Raw genomic sequence first — 19,449 nt, 5'->3', positions numbered from 1 at the left:
ATAGATACTTTGCCCTTAAAAAAGGCAGAGCACAACCCACTCCTTAAACATGGGTTACACATGGGACTTCCTTCCAAAGAGTACAGTGTGGAAAGTGGGGAAGAGGAATAACTGCACGGTGGCGAAACCTGACAGCACTACTTCAGCCAGATGGTCAAGTTCAATATCAACAGTGAACACTCACGTTGAAAGGCTGTACCCTTAATACGCTGTAATAACAACGGCATTTTACACCACTGTGGTTTTCCTCCCAAAAACCCAAAATACTAGTCTAATCGTAAGGATAACATCAGACGAATTCCAACAAAGGAGCATCGTATAAAAAGCTTGAAATACTCATGACAACACTACAAACCAGTTCTCAACACTGCTAAGTCATCAAAAACAAGAAAAGTCTGAAAAATTGTCACAGACAAAAGGAGCCTAAAAAGACATAAAAACTAGGTGCAATGTGGTGTTATAAATGGGATCCTGGAATAGAAAAAGACCTGAAAAACACTAGGAAAATCTGAATAAACTATGGACCTTAGTAAACAAATACCAATGAATCACTACTGGTTCATTAATTGTGGCAAATGTATCATATCAATAGAAGATCTTAGTAATAGGAGCAACTGGGTACAGGGTATATAAAAACTCTGTACTACCCTCTCAATTTTTCTGTAAATCTCAAACTATCTTAAAATATAAAGTCTATTTTAAAAATAAAAATAAAAGAAATTAGGACATTTGATATCCAAGAAAAGCCGTGTAAATAGAAACAGGATAGTATCTGAGCCACATCTGACAACTTTAACGACACCGATTGGCACTCTGTGACAAAAGATATGCTGATGAATACAGGATACACTTAGGAAGAAATGATCTTTAATCTATTTTCCACAGATAAATTTAAGTCTACAGCTCCTGATATAAACTAATTAAGCGAGATTGGTGTATAGACCTGGCAAAAATTAGATTACTTTTTTTAAAATTTAATAGCTTACAGATTTCTCAAGACTGTATTTCTTTTTAAAATGTTAGAAACATGATGACTTAGCAAAATCATTTCAGGGCACATTTTTTAAATTCACTAGCACCAAAACTGCCTTTGGAATTTTTCAAATAAAATAATCAGGCCTCTAACCTTTTTTGTTTTTAGGCAGGGTCTCACTCTGTGACCCAGGCTGGAGTACAGTGTCACAATGACAGCTCACCCCAGCCTCCATCTCCTGGGCTCAGGTGTTCCTCCCACCTATGCCTCCAGAGTAGCTAGGATTAACAGCCACCACCATGCCTGCCTAATTTTTGTATTTTTTGTAGAGATGGGGTTTCATTGTGTTGACCAGGCTAGCCTTGAACTCCTGGGTTCAAGCGATTCGCCCACGTTGGCCTCCCACAGTGCTAGTATTACAGGCGTGAGCCACTGTGCCTGGCCAAGACTATTTTTAAAAAGTCAAATGTTGGGCCGGGCGCGGTGGCTCAAGCCTGTAATCCCAGCACTCTGGGAGGCCGAGACGGGCGGATCACGAGGTCAGGAGATCGAGACCATCCTGGCTAATGCGGTGAAACCCCGTCTCTACTAAAAAATACAAAAAAACTAGCCGGGCGAGGTGGCGGGCACCTGTAGTCCCAGCTACTCGGGAGGCTGAGGCAGGAGAATGGCGTAAACCCAGGAGGCGGAGCTTGCAGTGAGCTGAGATCCGGCCACTGCACTCTAGCCTGGGCGACAGAGCGAGACTCCGTCTCAAAAAAAAAAAAAAAAAAAAAGTCAAATGTTATGTTTTTAAATATTTCAAGGGTTAAATAAATGACAACAGCCACTGTCTATCATATGACTACCAGCATTAAGTGCTTTCTGGGTCATTATCTTTACTCTTACAACAATTATCCAGGGTCAGTATTATGCCTGTTTTACAAATAATTAAATATACTGATAAAAGATAAGAAAGAGCTACTAACTGGGCTGGGATTTGAACCCAGGTCTATCTCACTCTTACATTTCCCCCTATGCCATGCAAATGGCAAGCTTACATGGGCAAAAATCTCTAAAGAGATTTGAAATCTGCAGATCCATATTTAGAATCAAATGTCTGACAGCAATCTCGTTGTATATCTTAGTAGGATATATTCTAAGAACAAAAGAAGTATAAAAATCTTGAATTAAGTTTGCTATTAGTCATGGCATTAGTGTTATCATTCTGAAACTATTTTGTGTATGTTGTAATTTGAAGCAAATGAGTAAATACACTAGAGGTGCTGGGAGCCAGGGTTTCTTCTGTGAGACTGGAAACACAAATACGAGATATGGGAAAACCCTGTGGAACTGGATCTGAACTGGAGATTTCAGTATGATCTCATGATACTTTAAAATGTATATTTTTCTAGCTCTTTAAAGAGGGCTAGAAGTAATGACATCCACCATTAGAAATGAGCACACCTAATACTCAGATCTTGGTTTCTAAATACCACCCTCTTTCCCCTTAAGGAACCAAGGGTTCCTGGAGAAAGAGCTGACGGTAGGTCTGGAGCAAGGAATGCAAAAGGTGAACACCTGGATCATCCTGTGCAAGAAAACAAAGGACCCTAGATTGACCAAGAAAAAAAGAAAGATGATTCAAATTACTAGAATCATATGGCATTGCAAGGAGCCCAGAATGGCCAAAACAATTTGAAAAAAAAAAAGAACAAAATAGCAAAACTACTTCCCAAGTACAAAATTTATTTAAAAACAACCGTAATCCAGACAGTCTGGTGGAGCACAAGGATAAGACAGAAAGATGAATGGAATAAACTTGAGAGTCCAAAAACAAAACAAAACAAAAAGCCGTTAATCTATGGTTAACTGATTTTCAACAAGGGTGCCAAGACCATTCAATAGACAAATAATAGCCTTTTCAATAAATGATGCTGGAACAACTGGATAACCACATGCAGAAGAATGAAACTGGACCCCTACTTCACATCATATACAAAAATTAACTCAAAATGGATTAAAGACCTAAATGTGAAAGCTAAAACTATAAAACTCAATAAAACCATTAAAAAAAAAAAAGTACTGAGAGACTACAGTCAAATGGACAGAGGAGCCAGTGTAAAGGGGCTGCCACTGTCCAAATTTGGGACAATTTTGAGCATCGAAATGAATAATGATGGCTGGGCATGGTGGTTCATACCTATAATCCCAGCACTTTGGGAGGCCAAGGTGGGCAGATCACTTGAGCCCAGAACTTTGAGACCAGCCTGAACAACACGGCGAGATCCCATTTCTACAAAAGAATGCAAAAAATTAGCTTGGTGTAGTGGCACACGCCTGTAATTCCAGTTACTCAGGAGGCTGAGGTGGAGGATTGCATGGGCCTGGGAAGTCAAGGCACTGCACTCCAGCCTGGGCAACAGAGTCAGACCCTGTCTCAAAATAACAATAATAATAATAATAACAACAATGATGATAACAGATTAAAATACAATGACTTTTTAAAAAAATCTAATAGTCTATAATGCTATATAAAGCAGGGGTGAGGAGAAGGGATGAAGAAAGGGAAATTAATTCTTTACAGCAGACTGCCAACTAATAAAGGTAGAAGAAATGGCAGATGTGAAAAATGACCATTTTACTGCCTCCCAATGTAATAATTGGTTCAGGCAAGAATCATCAATGGATGCTAAAGCCACTGACTGAAAAGATTTGGGGGAACTCAAATAATCTCAAAGTATCACCCTATAATTATTTATTAATTGCAAATAAAGAAAAACTGTATATTTTTATAATGAAGAGAGCTAGCAATCACCACTTTAACCAATAGTGGAACAACCTGACATTATCTGCCTTTGATATACTGAAATAAGAAGTACACATCAGCTATGCAGTATTCTTGAGGGAAAAAAAAGTTTAACTTGAATCTAAGCAACAAGAAACAATCAGACAAATCCATAATGTAACATATTCTACAATAAAACTGTCCTGGTCCCTTGAAAAAAGTCAATGCCATAAAAACAAAAGACAAAACAAAAGGGGGGAAGGAAGGAGTGTGGATTTGAATTAAAGATATTATGGTGCATAAAACCCAAATGCAACATGATAACCTTGACTGGATCCCACTTTTTAAAATTTTTTGTCCAATTATAAGAGACACCTGGGCCAGGCATGGTGGCTCACATCTAAAATCACAGCACTTTGGGAGGCTGACGTGGCAGGATCACTTGAGGCTGGTCTCAAGAGTTCAAGACCAGCCTGGCCAACATAGTGAAATCCCATCTCTACTAAAAATACAAAAATTAGCCAGCTGTGGTGGCTGGCGCCTTTAATTCCAGCTACTTGATAGGTTAAGACAGGAGAATCACTTGAACCTGGGAGGCAGAAGTTGCAGTGAGCCAAGATTGCGCCACTGCACTCCAGCCTGAGTGAAAACAGTGAAACTATGTATCCAAAAAAAAAAAAAAAACAGACATCTGAAGGACAAATGGGGAAATGTCAATATGGACTATATATAAATAATATTATTGAATTAATGTTAATTTCCTTAAATACAAAAATGATACTGTGGTTATATGAACAATTGTCGTTATTCTTACAAAAATAAGAACTGAAGTACTTAGCAATGAGGAGTTATGATATCTGCAACTTTCAAATGGCTCAGCAACACACACACACAAAGAGATAAAGTAAATGTGATGAAATAATAACAACTGGTGAATCTGAAAAACAAGTTCTAGATTCAACTGGATACTTGATATTAAGGAACTACACTGTTTTTAGGTGTGATAATTATATTACGGTGTGTTAAAAATAAAAATGCCCTTAACTTTTTAGAGTTACCTACTGAAGGTTTTTTTTTAAATTTTGTTATTGTTGTTTTTCATATTTAACCTCTTGACTTGATTATCTTTGCTCATTGGTTTCTGCTACTTAGAAGGAGTAACCCAGAATCTATAACCTTCAGGAGTGTAAAGTTATATTCCGTCCTGCTTAGCCTGCAGTGGTCACACTTTTCTGTTGTTGTTGTTGTTGAGACAGGATCTGGCTCTGTCACCCAGGCCGGAGGGCAGTGGTGTGATCTCGGCTCCCTGAAACCTCCACCTCCCGGGCTCAAGTAATCTTCCCATCTCAGCCTCCTCAGCAGCTGGGATCACAGAGGCACACCACGACACCTGACTAATTTTTGTATTTTTAGTAGAGATGGGGTTTCTCACCATGTTGCCCAGGCTGGTCTTGAACTCCTGAGATCAAGTGATCCTCCCGCCTCGGTCTCTCAAAGTGCTGTGATTACAGGTATGAGCCACCATTCCTGGCCTAGTTCTATTTACTAATTGAAATCATGTTTGGAATTTGCTTTAAAATAATTAATGGGGGTGAAAGGGAGTACAAAAAGTCTAGCCATGTTAAAATGAAGGTAATGGTACCTAAGAGGTCATCATATTACAGTTTCTACTTTTGCTTATATTTGAAAATTTGCCTTAAAAAAGTTCTAATTCTGTTTTAATACTAATATCTTAGGCATTATTTAAAGTCTGTCCAGAACTCAAAGAAAATGAAGACATATATGGAATTGAAAGATCAGGAAAATAAACCCAAGTCTTCAAACCATAACTGGACACTTGTACGGTATAATTTGAGGAGACGGCCTCCAGGGTTTTTATGAGAGCATGACACACGGTTACATCGTCACCATCAACCTGGTGGCTCCTACATTATCAACCTTCTTCTATGCCACTTACTCAAAAAAAAGAGCAATCACAGGGATCACTAATTCAATTTTAAAATTGAGAATGTATATTTCCTGCCAATGGGAAGAGAATGGAATAGAATGTTTATAAAACATAACTTGAAGGAAAGACTAACAAATTATTTTTAATTCTTTTAAATGTTATCTCCCTTAATTTTTATAGCAAGCTTATCTTGATTTTACATTTTGAGGAAGAATTAAAAAGAAAAATCCCATTTTAACTAGTAAAAAACATGTAGGCTAGGCACAGTGACTCACGCCTGTAATCCCAGCACTTGGCAGGCCGAGGCAGGTGGATCACTTGAGTTCAGGAATTCAAGACCAGCCTGGGCAACGTGGGGAGACCATGTCTCCATTTTAAGTTATAAATTTTAAAAAAAATAAATAAATAAAACATCTAAAAACTGTGTGGGGGCAAACGGGAGATCAAGTAAGGAGATCCTACCTCCATCATTACTAACTTATCGGGATATGCCAGATCTCCAGGAGCTGGTTTATAGCCCGTGATGTCCGTCTGAATATAGATGTGGGTTCGGTAGACGAGCCGCTCCTGTACATCTTCTAACATCTGCTTGACTCCAGCTGCAAATGCCCCCAGTTGCTCAGCTGATAAAAAAGTGCAATCATCCATTCTTTTAGATTGAGGAAAACACTTTCTTTTAAACAAGGAAAGATACTACTAAATTGTTCAGAAACAGTATGAACCACTTTTGCTTCAGAGGCTGTGGTTATATTCTATTTCAGTATGACTTAATGAGCTGGGAAAAGTTTAATAAACATCTTTCAATTTCCTCAACTTTAAAACTGGGCGGTACTCTATTAAATTAATTATATTATTAATATGAATAATAAAATCTGAATTTTAAGAGTGCTTTGCTCTTTAAAAGTTATTTCGTATACCTTCAGACCAAGACTAAGAAATTGCTAAGGTAGCTTATTAACTGGGCTATCATCATCCCCACTTTACAAATAAATTGAGTACCACAGATATTAAATGACTTAACATTTTCACAGAGACAAGTAAAAAGTAAAGTATGAGTTTATATAGCATTTCTTTATTTCTAAGATGCCATCAGCAAGGCGCAGTGGCTCATGCCTATAATCCCAGCATTTTGGGAGGCTGAGGCAGGAAGATAACTTGAGCCCAGGAGTTCAAGATTGGCCAGCCTAAGCAACATGGCAAAACTCCGTCTCCATAAAAATACAAAAAAGTAGCCAGGCGTGGTTGTGTGCATCTGTAGTCTCAGCTAGTTGGGAGGCTGAGGTGGGAATCACCTGAGCCCAGAAAATTGAGGCTGCAGTGAGCTGTGCTCATGCCACTGCACTCCAGCCTGGGCAATAGAGTAAGACCCTGTCTCAAAAATAATAAATAAATAAATAAAAAAGATGCCATCAATTTTAAGACACACTAGTAATCCTGTAACGGCCTTCCAAAAGATAGGGGGTTAAAGATAACACATAATCACATTAGGCCAGGCACGGTGGCTCATGCCTGTACTCCCAGCACTTTGGGAGGCCCAGGTGAGACGATCACTTGAGTCCAGGAGTTCGAGCCCAGCCTAGGCAACACAGTGAGACCCCATCTCTATTAAAAAAAAAAAAAAAAAAAGAGGCCAGGCACAGTGGCTCATGCCCGTAATCCCAGCACTTTGGGAGGCCGAGGCAGGCGGAACATGAGGTTAAGAGATCAAGACCATCCTGGCCAATATGGTGAAACCCCATCTCTACTAAAAATACAAAAATTAGTTGGGCATGGTGGTGCGTACCTGTAGTCCCAGCTACTCGTGAGGCTGAGGCAGGAGAATCACTGGAACCCAGGAAGTGGAGGCTGCAGTGAGCCAAGATTGTGCCACTGCACAGAGCGAGACTCCGTCTCAAAAAAAAAAAAAAAAGAAAAACAATTCACATTAATTTTGGCTAGGTGCAGTGGCTCACACCTGTAATCCCAGCACTTTGGGAGGCCAAGGAGGGCAGATTTTGAGTCCAGGAGCTCAAGACTGGCCTGGGCAACATGGCAAAACCCCCTCTCTACAAAAGAAATATAAAAATAGCTGGGCATGGTGGCATGCATCTGTAGTCTCAGTTCCTCAAGAGACTGAGGTGGGAGGATCACCTGACCCCAGGAGGCAGAGGTTGTAGTGAGCCGAGATCGCACCACTGCATTCCAGCCTGGGTGACAAGAGTAAGAACCCCCCAACTCAAAAACCAAAACAAAACAAAAATATTAATTTTAAAATCAGAAGCAATAAAAAATTTAGAAGCAGTAAAATGTGAGAAAATGAATGAGTTACATGCAATTGAGTAACTCTGGAAGAGTAACAAATTCAGTGTCTCAGTGAAAGCCAAAGTGAGGACAATAAATTCTGCGAGTAGAATAATTACTTGAAGAGTATTTTGTTTTTGTTTTCTTTTTGAGACAGAGTGTTGCTGTTGTTGCCCGGGCTGGAGTGTGAGGACAATAAATTCTGCGAGTAGAATAATTACTTGAAGGGTATTTTGTTTTTGGTTTTTTTTTGAGACAGAGTCTTGCTGTTGTTGCCCAGACTGGCGTGTAATGGCGCAATCTCAGCTCACTGCAACCTCCTCCTCCCAGGTTCCAGCAATTCTCCTGCCTCAGCCTCCCGAGTAGTTGAGATCACAGGCGCCTGCTACCAGGTCTGGCTAATTTTTGTATTTTTAGTAGAAACAGGGTTTCACCACCTTGGCCAGGCTGTTCTCGAACTCCTGACCTAAGGTGATCCACCCACCTCGGCCTCCCAAGTGCTGGGATTACAGGCGTGAGCCACCATGCCCGGCCTAAAGGGTATTTTTTAAAGGTACCTAGGTACTATTAGGAAAATCATGTTCTCCATGACAATCAAATCAAATACTGAAGAATGTATTAGATGGACAAAGTAGAGCTATTCCAGAGAACTGCTTTTCTTTATTTGTAATTTCAAAACAGATGAACTATTATTATGAATACACACAAAAACAATTCCTGTTTTTTAATCAAAAGTAGACAATATATTCAATTATTTATTTATGTATTTTGTATTCTGGTAAAGTGTGCTAGAAATGCCTAACCCAAAAGTGATGATGTGTTCTCTCTGGATTCCAGATGCCAGAAAGAAAACTGGCTATAATTATTTTATTACTAATTTTACCCAGATTTTAAGATTCTTTCCCTATCTGATTGCGTCTTTAGTGAGAGAATAAGGTGCAACTTCATTCAAGAAGGGACAAGGCATCAAGCCAAGTTTCAAAAATATTAAATTTATGTATTTAGTGGAGTGAGGGAAGAAGAACCTATTTTTTTTTCAAATTCATTGAGCCAGTGATAGAACTTAAAATGATCATTTCTACTCAATTACCATTGTTCTGCACATGATCTTCAAGCACCTCATTTTTAAGAATCCCACAAAGTTCCGACAGAGTCTCTAAGTGAATAACATGAATGATCAATGGCCTGAAGACATCATACAATGACACACACAGTTTCTCCAAAAGCTCACTAAAATGAAAGAATAAAACATGGCTATTAGTAGTAGTTTTTTCAGGATTTTCTAATAGTTTAGAAAACCTCATTGATTTCTTCCAGTCGATAAGAACAATAAGTATCTACTGGAAAACAGTATCTGAGGACATTATAGAATGATAAGGGAAAAGCTGAAAGTAATTCTAGAAACTGTTTGTTTCAAAAGCTCGGAATCAAGCAATCCACAGCAGTCAATTCAAAGTAGCTGCCCCCAAAGTCAACCTATTACAACTTTTATCTATTTCAGCAATAATTTTCTATATGTCCTTTCAAAACCAATAAAAATGACCAATAAAAATTAAGTCAGAAGACTTAATTATCTTTTATATTCTACTTCACTATAAATCAAATGGTAACTTTTCCCCCCAGGAAAGACAAGTTTAAAATTATTGAATACTTATAGACTTAGATAAACAAAATTCAAAGTACTTTGGTCATACACCAAGTATTTTGAGAAATTTTAAACATTTAAAAACTTAAGCTGTCTATATGCACCATACTGTCAATAGTACTCTTTTATACACAGTATTTCATCAAAAGTGATCACTTCAACTAAAACCATAAAACACTTTTCCTCATTACAAGAGTCATAGCTTTGAATATTTGTAAGAGTCAGAAGAGTGAACATGAAGAAACCAAAAGTGACTAACAGTGGATCTGAAAGACATTTTGAGAAAAATAAAGAAAAGGTTATTAAATAGTATCTGTATTTTTAAATCTTTCATTAGTTAGAATCATAGAATTTTTTAACTAGAAGGAATTATTGTACTTAATGGAGATAAAGGGATCTAGATTCCAAGGCTACAGAATTCTGTATAGACTTCTTCCTATCACACCGTAATATCTAAATAATTGCATTACAAATACAAAAGCACGTAAGTTGCACATTTAAGAAAATAACTTTTAAGAAAATATCTGTCCCACCCAACGATATTTTGTTCACAGACACACACAAGTTAAAACACTCTCCAGCTAACGATAGAATACTCCTATAATATACTGATTCATTATGGTCATTAGCAAGTTAAATTTTATGAACAAGAGTTAGATTCCATGTCCACCTACTCTAATTTTGATGTTGGTTTTGTGAAAAATTCATTGTAAAGTTGGTGTTCATCCTGGCAGACATGAACCATGAAGGCACAGCCACTACGAACCTGTAGTAAACAAACACACACCACTTACAGTTAAAGACACACAACGTTTCTTATGTTTATGAAATAAAGCCTATACTTTATCTTCAGAGATTACACATATATACTCTTAAAACAACTTACTGAATAAACAGAAAATGGTTGATTTTCGATAGATTACTGCATAACGGGATTATAGGTGATTTTTATTTTCTTAATGCTTTAGTTTCTAAACTTTTCATAATAAACACAAATTACTTTTCTAGTTCAAAAGTATTTCAAAAAAGAGTGCTTATGCATTTTTTATAGTATGAATTAAAATTACACTAAACAAAAAAGCACTTCTGCAGCAAAAGCTAAGCTAAATTGTTTATATAAATCTACAAACTTTGAAACCTCATTTTTCAAGAACAATACTTATTTGTGAATCTTCTTATCTCAAAAAATAAGTAAAAAATAAGAGGCCGGGCGCGGTGGCTCAAGCCTGTAATCCCAGCACTTTGGGAGGCCGAGATGGGCGGATCACGAGGTCAGGAGATCGAGACCATGCTGGCTAACACGGTGAAACCCCGTCTCTACTAAAAAATACAAAAAATTAGCCGGGCGAGGTGGCGGGCGCCTGTGGTCCCAGCTACTCGGGAGGCTGAGGCGGGAGAATGGCGTGAACCCGGGAGGCGGAGCTTGCAGTGAGCTGAGATCCGGCCACTGCACTCCAGCCTGGGCGACAGAGCGAGACTCCGTCTCAAAAAAAAAAAATAAGAATATTTTGCAAAGGTGAATAGGCTAATTACCAAACTAGATTTGTCATAACTAAAAACATGCTTTTTTAGTTCACTATGGACACCAAAACTAATTTAACCAAGTATAGTTTCTAGGATATCAACATAATTCAGAGGAAGATTTAACATTAAACCAAAACAAGTAGAAACTTACCAAGGCACAATGATCTCTATTATTTTGGCTGGTTAACTCTGCAACAGTGCAAGCAATACTAGGGCCCAAAAGGAGCTCCCGCTGATCAAGGTAACACTGGTGTATATCATTTAGCAGTTGTTGGTATCTGACAGAAAGCAAATGAGATTACACTTTTCATTTCAAATATGTAAATTAAATTTCATCTTAAATCCCAGTGTAGGTTGCCAAACCTCTTTTAAAGCTATAACGGTCACCTCTCATTTGTGCACATTAACTATTTAATACTAGAAATACAGACATAAAACAAAAGCAAGTCATAATGAACTGTGACACCATAAGCTTCATCTTTCTTTTCCAAGAATAGGGACCCCACATCTGCCCAAATAAGAAGGAAATCCTAGTACGGGAAAAACTGCTGTTATGTAAACTTGCTAAGTCTGTGACCTTGCTCCCCAAAATAAGTTGTATGTTACAAGAACAAGCTGGAAGGCAATTGCTCATAAAATATCAGAGATAAAACCAGATTTGGAAAAACAGTACTACAAGACGAAGGTTCATGTGGAAATCAGATTAACTTCTAGGTACTCACTCAGGTATTTTTTCAGACCGCAGTTCTATTTGTTCAATAAGAGTCTGCAAAGTAAGAAAAAATGCATTAAAAAACCATCTCTGTTATATTATCCATTACTTTCTGATTATAATATTAATTGTATCACATACTCAGAAAAACTGTAAATATAAAAAAGTCAAAAATCATAAAAATCACTTGTAATACCAAAAAATAATCACAGCATTTCAGTATATTTTCTTTCAGTTTTTTTAAATCCACAGTTCTATATTTTTCTTTATAAGCAAAACTGTAATTATGCTACATATTCTGCTTTATAATTTGTTTTTTAAAAATTAACATTATTTCATAAACATTTTCCTATCATTAAATACTTTTCAATACTAGATGAAAATGTACAGAATGCCTTAGCATAGTACCTTGGTGCCTAATCAACACTCAATGAATCATTATAAGCATGATTTAAAACATTATGCTAAAGGGCTACATAATATCCCATTTCTACTGATATCTAGGTTGTTTCCGGATAATCAGAGCCCATTTGTGAAGAGCCTTGAGTGAAACTAGAGGGTTCCAGCACCCGCTCCTTAGTAGCTGTTTGAGCCCAGGCAAGCTGGTTCACTTCTGAGATTCCACTCCCTACTGTATAAAACTGGTATAAAAGCACCTACCTCCCAGGTAGGGACCCCAAAACACCAGGTCAAAAGAGGTATGTATTTTTAGGGGCTTTTGATCTATTCTTCTAAAATGTTTTTTAGAAAATAATCCAATTACATTCCTATCAGCACTACTGCCTGTCTCATAAATCCTCAGAAGCACTGACCTTAATCTGCCAATTAATGACAGACAAAAGTCACCCAGCCCTAATTTGTATATATTTTCCACACGTTCTGTGAGTAATCTGGTCATTTTTTATTAGATATTCATCTTTCTTTAGTTCACTTAGAATATATTATTTTGGTAATGTTATAGAGTAAAAAGCTTACTATTTTTTCAAATATTTAGCAAATCTTCCCGATACCATGTAGAAAACTCCAGTCCTTCCTTTTTTATTTGGGATGTTTCTTTATATATTAAGTACTACAACATTCTATTCCAATGATCTGTCAGTGAATGCTTGAATCAATGACACTGTATTTTTCAAAATTTTCTTCTTTAGTCTTGCCTATTTACCAGAGAAAGTTTAGAATCATGTAAAAAAAAAAAAAATCCATTGGAATTTTTGCTAGTACATTCTAACCAACAAATTACTCTGGGAGAAACTGACGTTTTAAAAATTAAATCACCCCAACCAGGAAGAAGATAGGCTTACCATTTATTCAGCCTTTTATAATTTTCTGTCTAGTTTTGTCATTTTCTTCATCCTTGTATTTCTGTTAAGGTTACTGCTAGGTAAGTATTTTATGCTTTTTGTCACTGATATAAATGGGACCCCATCACATATATTAATTTGTTGCTAATGGTATGTAGGAAAGCTACTAATAACTATATAATCATTTTATAATCACCCACCACACTGAGCCCTCTTATCTATACCATTTCTTTTCTAATCAAATTTTTATCATTAGTATTTGGCTAACAAGCAAAAGCAATCAATCAGGCACAATCTAAATCTCATGCCATCAACTGACATCCAGTTATACATCTGTTAGACATCTAGGTTGTACACATATTCTACATATATATTCTATAAACAAAACTAAGTTTCTCCCATTTCAAAAAAATATTCCTTTAAACCGGCTGGCTTCTTTTTTTTTTTTTTTTTTTTTGAGACAGGGTCTCACTTAGTCACCCAGGCTAGAGTACAGTGGTGCTATCTTGGCTCACTGCAGCCTTCACTTCCAGGGTTCAAGCAAACCTCCCACCTCAGCCTCCCAAGTAGCCAGACCACAGGTACACACCACAATGTCCAGCTAATTTTGTATTTTTGGTACAGACAGGGTTTCGCCATGTTGCCCAGGCTGGTCTCAAACTCCTAAACTCAAAGGATCTGCCCTCCTTGGCCTCCCAATGTACTAGGATTGCAAGTGTGAGCCACTGTGCCCAGCCATCAACTGGCTGACTTTCAAGAGAGAAACAAGCAAGGAAGTGAAGTCAGTCAGCAAAAGTAGATTATTATTCCTAGAAACTTCACAACGAGTAGAAAGAATATATATGCACCAGCTTCAATTAAATGTATCTCAGATATGTTATAAAATATAACATATACTGATCTTTGCCCCTTCCATGCTATCAATTAATCAAAATAAATACATCGTGGATTCCTGCTATGTAGAATGAATAAGGCCCATACCCAACCTCATGAAATATCCTACCAATGCATTAATTCACCCCCTAATCTCACCTGGATTACTGCAGAATCTTCCTTAGTAATGAGGTCTCCCTGTCTCAAATCTCTCTTCACCATAATCCATTTTTTATATTGCATCCTTAATCTTTTTTATTAATACATAATTGTACATATTTATGGGGTACAGCGATATTTTGATACATGGATACAATGTGTTATGATCAAATCAGAGTGTTTAGAGTATCCACCACCTCAAACATCTATTATTTCTTTGTGCTGGAAAAATTTCAAATCTTCCCTTTTAGCTATTTTGAAATATACAATAAATTGTTAACTATAGTCATCTGTACCACACTACTGAACACCAGAACTTATTTCTTCTATTAAACTGTACATTTATACCCATTAACCAACCTCTCCACCTCCCCTCCACCCAACCCGTCCCAGCCTCTGGTATCTATCATTCTACTCTCCATCTCCACAAGACCAACTTTTTTAGTTCCCACATGAGTGAAAACATATGATATTTGTCTTTCTGTGCCTGGCTTATTTTACTAACATAATGACCTCTAGTTCCATTCATGCTGCTGCAAATGACACGATTTCATTTTTTGTTACAGGTGAATAGTATCTTATTGTTTATATATACCACATTTTCTTTATCCATTCATCCACTGATTGACACTTACGTTGATTTCATATCTTTACTATTGCAAATAGTGCTGCAATCAACACAGGTATCCCTTTGATACACTGATTTCCTTGCCTTTGGATAAACACCCAGTAGAGGGATTGCTGGATAGTATGATAACTCTATTTTTAGTTTTTTGAGAAATATTCGTACTGTTTTCCATAATAGCTGTACTAATTTACATTCCCACCAACAGTGTATAAGAATTTCCTTTTCTCTGCATCCTCACCAGCATTTATTTTATGTCTTCTTGATAACAGCCATTCTAACTGGGGTGAGATGACATCTCACTGTGGTTTTGATTCACATTTCCCTGATGATTAGTGATGTTGAACATATATACCTGTTGGCCATCTGTACAGTCTCCTTTTGAGAAATGTCTACTCAGCCTCTTTGCCTACTTTTTAATGGGATTATTTGGGGTTTTCTTCTGTTAAGTTCCTTGTATATTCTGAATATTAGTCCCTTGTCAGATGAATAGTTGTAAATGTTTTCTACTATTCTACAGGTTGTCTATTCACTTTGGTGATTGTCTCCTTTGTTGGGCAGAAGCTTTTAAGATTATTATAGCCCCATTTGTCTATTTTTGTTTTTGTTGCCCATGCTTTTGAAGTTTTAGCCATAAAATCTTGGCCTAGACCAATATCCTACCTAAAACATTTCCCCTATGCTTTCTTCTAGTAGCCTTATAGTTTCGGATCTTAAGTCTTTAATCCATTTTATTTTGATTTTTGTATATAACAAGACACAGAGGTCTACTTTCATTTTTCTGCATATGAATATCTAGTTTTCCCAGCAATCATCCTTTCCCCACTAAATGTTCTTGGTGACTTTACCAAAAATCAGTTGGCCAAAAATGCATGCATTTATTTCTGAGTTCTCTATTCTGTTCCATTGGTTTACATGTCTGTTTGGCAAATCTGACCAAATAACTCTTCTGTTTAAGACACCACTTCATTGATTCTCTACTTTTCCTAAATTAGCATGACATGTAACATCCCTCGTGAGAGAGTCTTTGAAGTATAAAGATCTCTCCCAAAATGTATGTCTTTTATGTCTCCTACAACCTTCCCTATATGTGCTGTTCTCTGTTTATCAAAACACCCTTATCGGTCCCTTCACGACCACCAGTCAAGCTTTCAAAACTTGTCTATCACCTTCATCTAGAAACCGTCCCTGAGCATCATAGGAAAAGCTAGATGTTTCCTGCTCTGTGGACTTCAAGAACCTAGACACAACACTAAGATACACTGCTATAATGTGGAAGGACAATGTCAACCTTTCATTCAAGTTCACTTCCTCAGTATAAACAAAGAGCCTAACATACAATAGTACTTCAAAAGGGCTGGATGAACAAATTTCATAGCAATGTCCTAGTTATGTCAATAGACTTACTCTGACTTTGGGGGCAGCAGCTCGAAATTTCACATAAAATAATGTGAAGGCATTGTCTGCATTAGGTACAGATGAAGGATCCTAAAGAAACATGGGGAGGATAGGGAAGAAAGATAATTAGCAAACAAATAATCATTCAGAAAACCCAACAGAAACCATTTCCTATGGCTACTGCTCGGCCTGCATACCAACCAAAGCTTAGGGAGAAAAATCTCAGGGAGATTAAATATTATTATGGCTACAAATGAGAAATAATTAAATGGAACTGTCATCTCTCTCTCCTTTATAGTTAAAATTAACCTTACATTATTTAAATTTTGGTGGTAAACAGATCCGAATTGAGATTCACATTCTGCCACTGAATGTGCCCATGTACTTCATCCCTCTAAGACTCAGTGCATCTATTAAACCCTAAAGGTTTGGTGCAGCTCAATAGTAAAGCACTAGCACATAATAGGTACCAGTATTTATGAGATACTAGTTTCCTAAACTTACTGAAAATTTTGCAGAATAAAAAAATATATAGGTTGGTTGGTATGTCAGCTAAGAACAATGTGAACAGTAAAACTGCAAGCCAAACATCACAAGCTTTGAATGGAAAGTTCAAGAAGACACTCCACATTCTTCAGAAAATAAACTTAAAAACCAAAACATAACATTTATGATTTTATTTTCTTAGGAAAGGAATATTTTCAATGACCATCTAGCTTGTTCTACTCTTATTTTCTAAGCTTACACTCTGTTAATTTTCCACCTAGAATCAACTACAATCCGTAATTAACTAATTGATTTGCTTCTTTCTGTACTGGTTATTTCTTTTGAATATAAGCTCCATGAGGGCAGGGACCTTATTAGCTCCTCTTTGTTTCTATACAGTTCCTAATAAAATACCAAGCATTAGGCAGTGCTCAGTAAAAATGTTTGCCAAATACAGAAAAGTTGAAAAATACAAAAAAAGTGTAAAGAAGAAAATTTAAATTATGCATATGAGATGCATAATTATGCATATGAATATGCTTCAAAAGCATATTAAATTATCCCACCACTCAGACAGAGCCACTTTTATGATTTTGGTATATTTCCTTCTAATATTTCCATGAAAAAGATAGAAAAGGAATGTTTTAAGAGACAAATGATTTGTATCTTATTATTCATCATATAGTACTGAATACTTCTCACACTACTAAACAGTATTTGAAAATAACATTTGCAAGGGATATTTATAACATAGTCATTTTTCCCTACTATAAATAAAAAGCTGTTGTACATATTCTTAACAAAAGGTAAAAATTTTTTGGAATTACAAAGTACTAATCTCAGCCAAAGATGATGGAAGATGAAAGAATCAAAAACAACAACAGCAACAAAAACCTGTTGTTGAGATCAATTAACTCACCCTTTTCAGTAACTGATTTGTGAGGGTCTGTAGTGTGTTCACAGTATATGTCTTCATGAGGTGCAAAGCTTTAGAAAGACACTGTTTAAACTTCAGCAAATATACGGGATAATCTTTAAAATTAGGCTGTAAGGAAAAGAGAAAGATTTACAAAGTGGAAACGAACACAGACAAAAAGCAAGCTTTTAGTGAAAACCAAGGTGTCCCTATGTAAAACAATATATAAAGTTCAAAAACAGATTTCATAAAGATCATAAACTCCACAAAGATGAATAAATACTGTGACTGTTTTAGTCACAGTCAAACCCCCTGTGCCTGGCACAAAGTAGGAGCTAAATACATATCTGCAGTTGTTAGCAAAAGATATTTTCAGCACCCCACGGACTTCAAGGCTAATACGTAAGGCCCAACTAGGAAAAGAATAGGAGTTAGGGGAAACAAACACAGCAATAAATCCTGAAGAAACAGAAATAGAGGGTGATTAAATCAAAGGGCTTGTCCCTTTATTTCCCCCCAAGTAACACTTTCTGTTTCCAAAGAAATATCTAGCACGTCAAGACGCCAACAATTTAAAAATGGCTCATCCTGTTAGATGGGATAAAGCTGCGTCAGCCAGGACGCATTCCATTCCAGGTGCCATTGCAGGAGCTAAAAGTACTTTTTACACCACTGCTAACAACAACTAAGAATTCACTACAACTTTAATATGTTACAAATGCATATTTTTCCCTTGGGCAGAAATAATCACCTTACAGCACAAAAAGTGATATAATAGGAATGTTTGCTAAATACAGAAAAGTTGAAAAACAAAAAAAATAGGAATAGGAATAGGAATCTTAAGATTTCTTTAAAACATGCAAAAATACTATGACTTACATGAGATGAGATATATGTTATACAATCATCTAGCTTGGCCAGCATAGGTATAAATCCGTCACTATTCACCGACAATGTAGGGGAATTCAATTTCTTTAAAGGAAAAAGAAAACAATCTTAATTCACAAAAAATGATACAGATAAAAGTTGGAAACTATGGATCAGAGTCAGCATATTTGCCTTTAGGATATAACAGGTCTTTATAATAAATTTTAGAAGTCACCAAAATATCCTTAAACGTAGCCCACGTGTACAATAAAGAAGAAAAAGCATACTGAGTTAATTCAGTTTATTCCTAATAAGCTTTAATGGTACTCTTCATGAATCAGGACATAGTACGTATTACCCCACTATACAATGTCATATTCAAATAATATATGAAATACCTAGATTTCTCACTTTCTGGTATACAATATACATAATTTTTCTACTTGCAAACAATGGTGATTTTTCTGCAGGTTAAATGATTAACTAGCAGTCATACTACATTTAACAGTCATACTATGAAAGTAAAATACAACCAGTCAATCATTTCTTATCCTGATACAGAAATAGCTTGGCAACAACTACTTTCCACTGCACTCCACTGTTAACTAGTCACTAGTTTTAGTTATGTCTTTAACAAACTAAATATCTATGATTAAATGATTTTAATAACATGATTTATACATAGTTATGATTACTTTATGAGTCAGAAACAGAAATATAATTTACATACTTGTCTTTATTGGAACTATTATACTTTATTGGGATACAAGTATACATTTTGAGGACTATACTTTTCTTCAAACTAAACATGAGAATAAGTTTCAAAAAGGTTTTGACTACTATCATAGTAGCACAACCACAGCAAAATCTAAAACTGAATATTTCTTCTTACAATCTTCCTCAAAGCTTACAAATAAGAAACTACAAGAGGTAACCAATAAAGAGATTTTAATACCAAGAATACAATTTAAGAAA

General features: G+C 36.4%; 1 protein-coding gene across 2 annotated transcripts in view; it reads right to left on the bottom strand.

Moving 5' to 3' along the window:
- Window positions 1–19,449, bottom strand: part of COG3 (component of oligomeric golgi complex 3) — a 74,161-nt gene that overhangs the window by 37,490 nt on the left and 17,222 nt on the right. For both annotated transcript variants that reach the window (XR_639750.2, XM_003913836.4), the window contains exons 6-13: window positions 18,487–18,579; window positions 17,611–17,736; window positions 16,215–16,295; window positions 11,860–11,903; window positions 11,289–11,415; window positions 10,288–10,379; window positions 9,059–9,198; window positions 6,151–6,311 (exon numbers count right to left, since the gene is read on the bottom strand). Coding sequence is in view for 1 of the 2 variants with exons in the window: in XM_003913836.4 (XP_003913885.2) it covers window positions 6,151–6,311; window positions 9,059–9,198; window positions 10,288–10,379; window positions 11,289–11,415; window positions 11,860–11,903; window positions 16,215–16,295; window positions 17,611–17,736; window positions 18,487–18,579 (864 nt within the window). In the remaining variant the exon portion in view is untranslated. The remainder of the gene's footprint in view (window positions 1–6,150; window positions 6,312–9,058; window positions 9,199–10,287; window positions 10,380–11,288; window positions 11,416–11,859; window positions 11,904–16,214; window positions 16,296–17,610; window positions 17,737–18,486; window positions 18,580–19,449) is intronic.

The sequence above is a fragment of the Papio anubis genome, chromosome 15 (genome assembly GCF_008728515.1).
Source record: "Papio anubis isolate 15944 chromosome 15, Panubis1.0, whole genome shotgun sequence".
In the NCBI taxonomy this organism is placed as follows: Eukaryota; Metazoa; Chordata; class Mammalia; order Primates; family Cercopithecidae; genus Papio; species Papio anubis.
The sequence above is the reverse complement of the archived record's forward strand: the minus strand, read 5'-3'. Positions and strand labels throughout refer to the sequence as shown.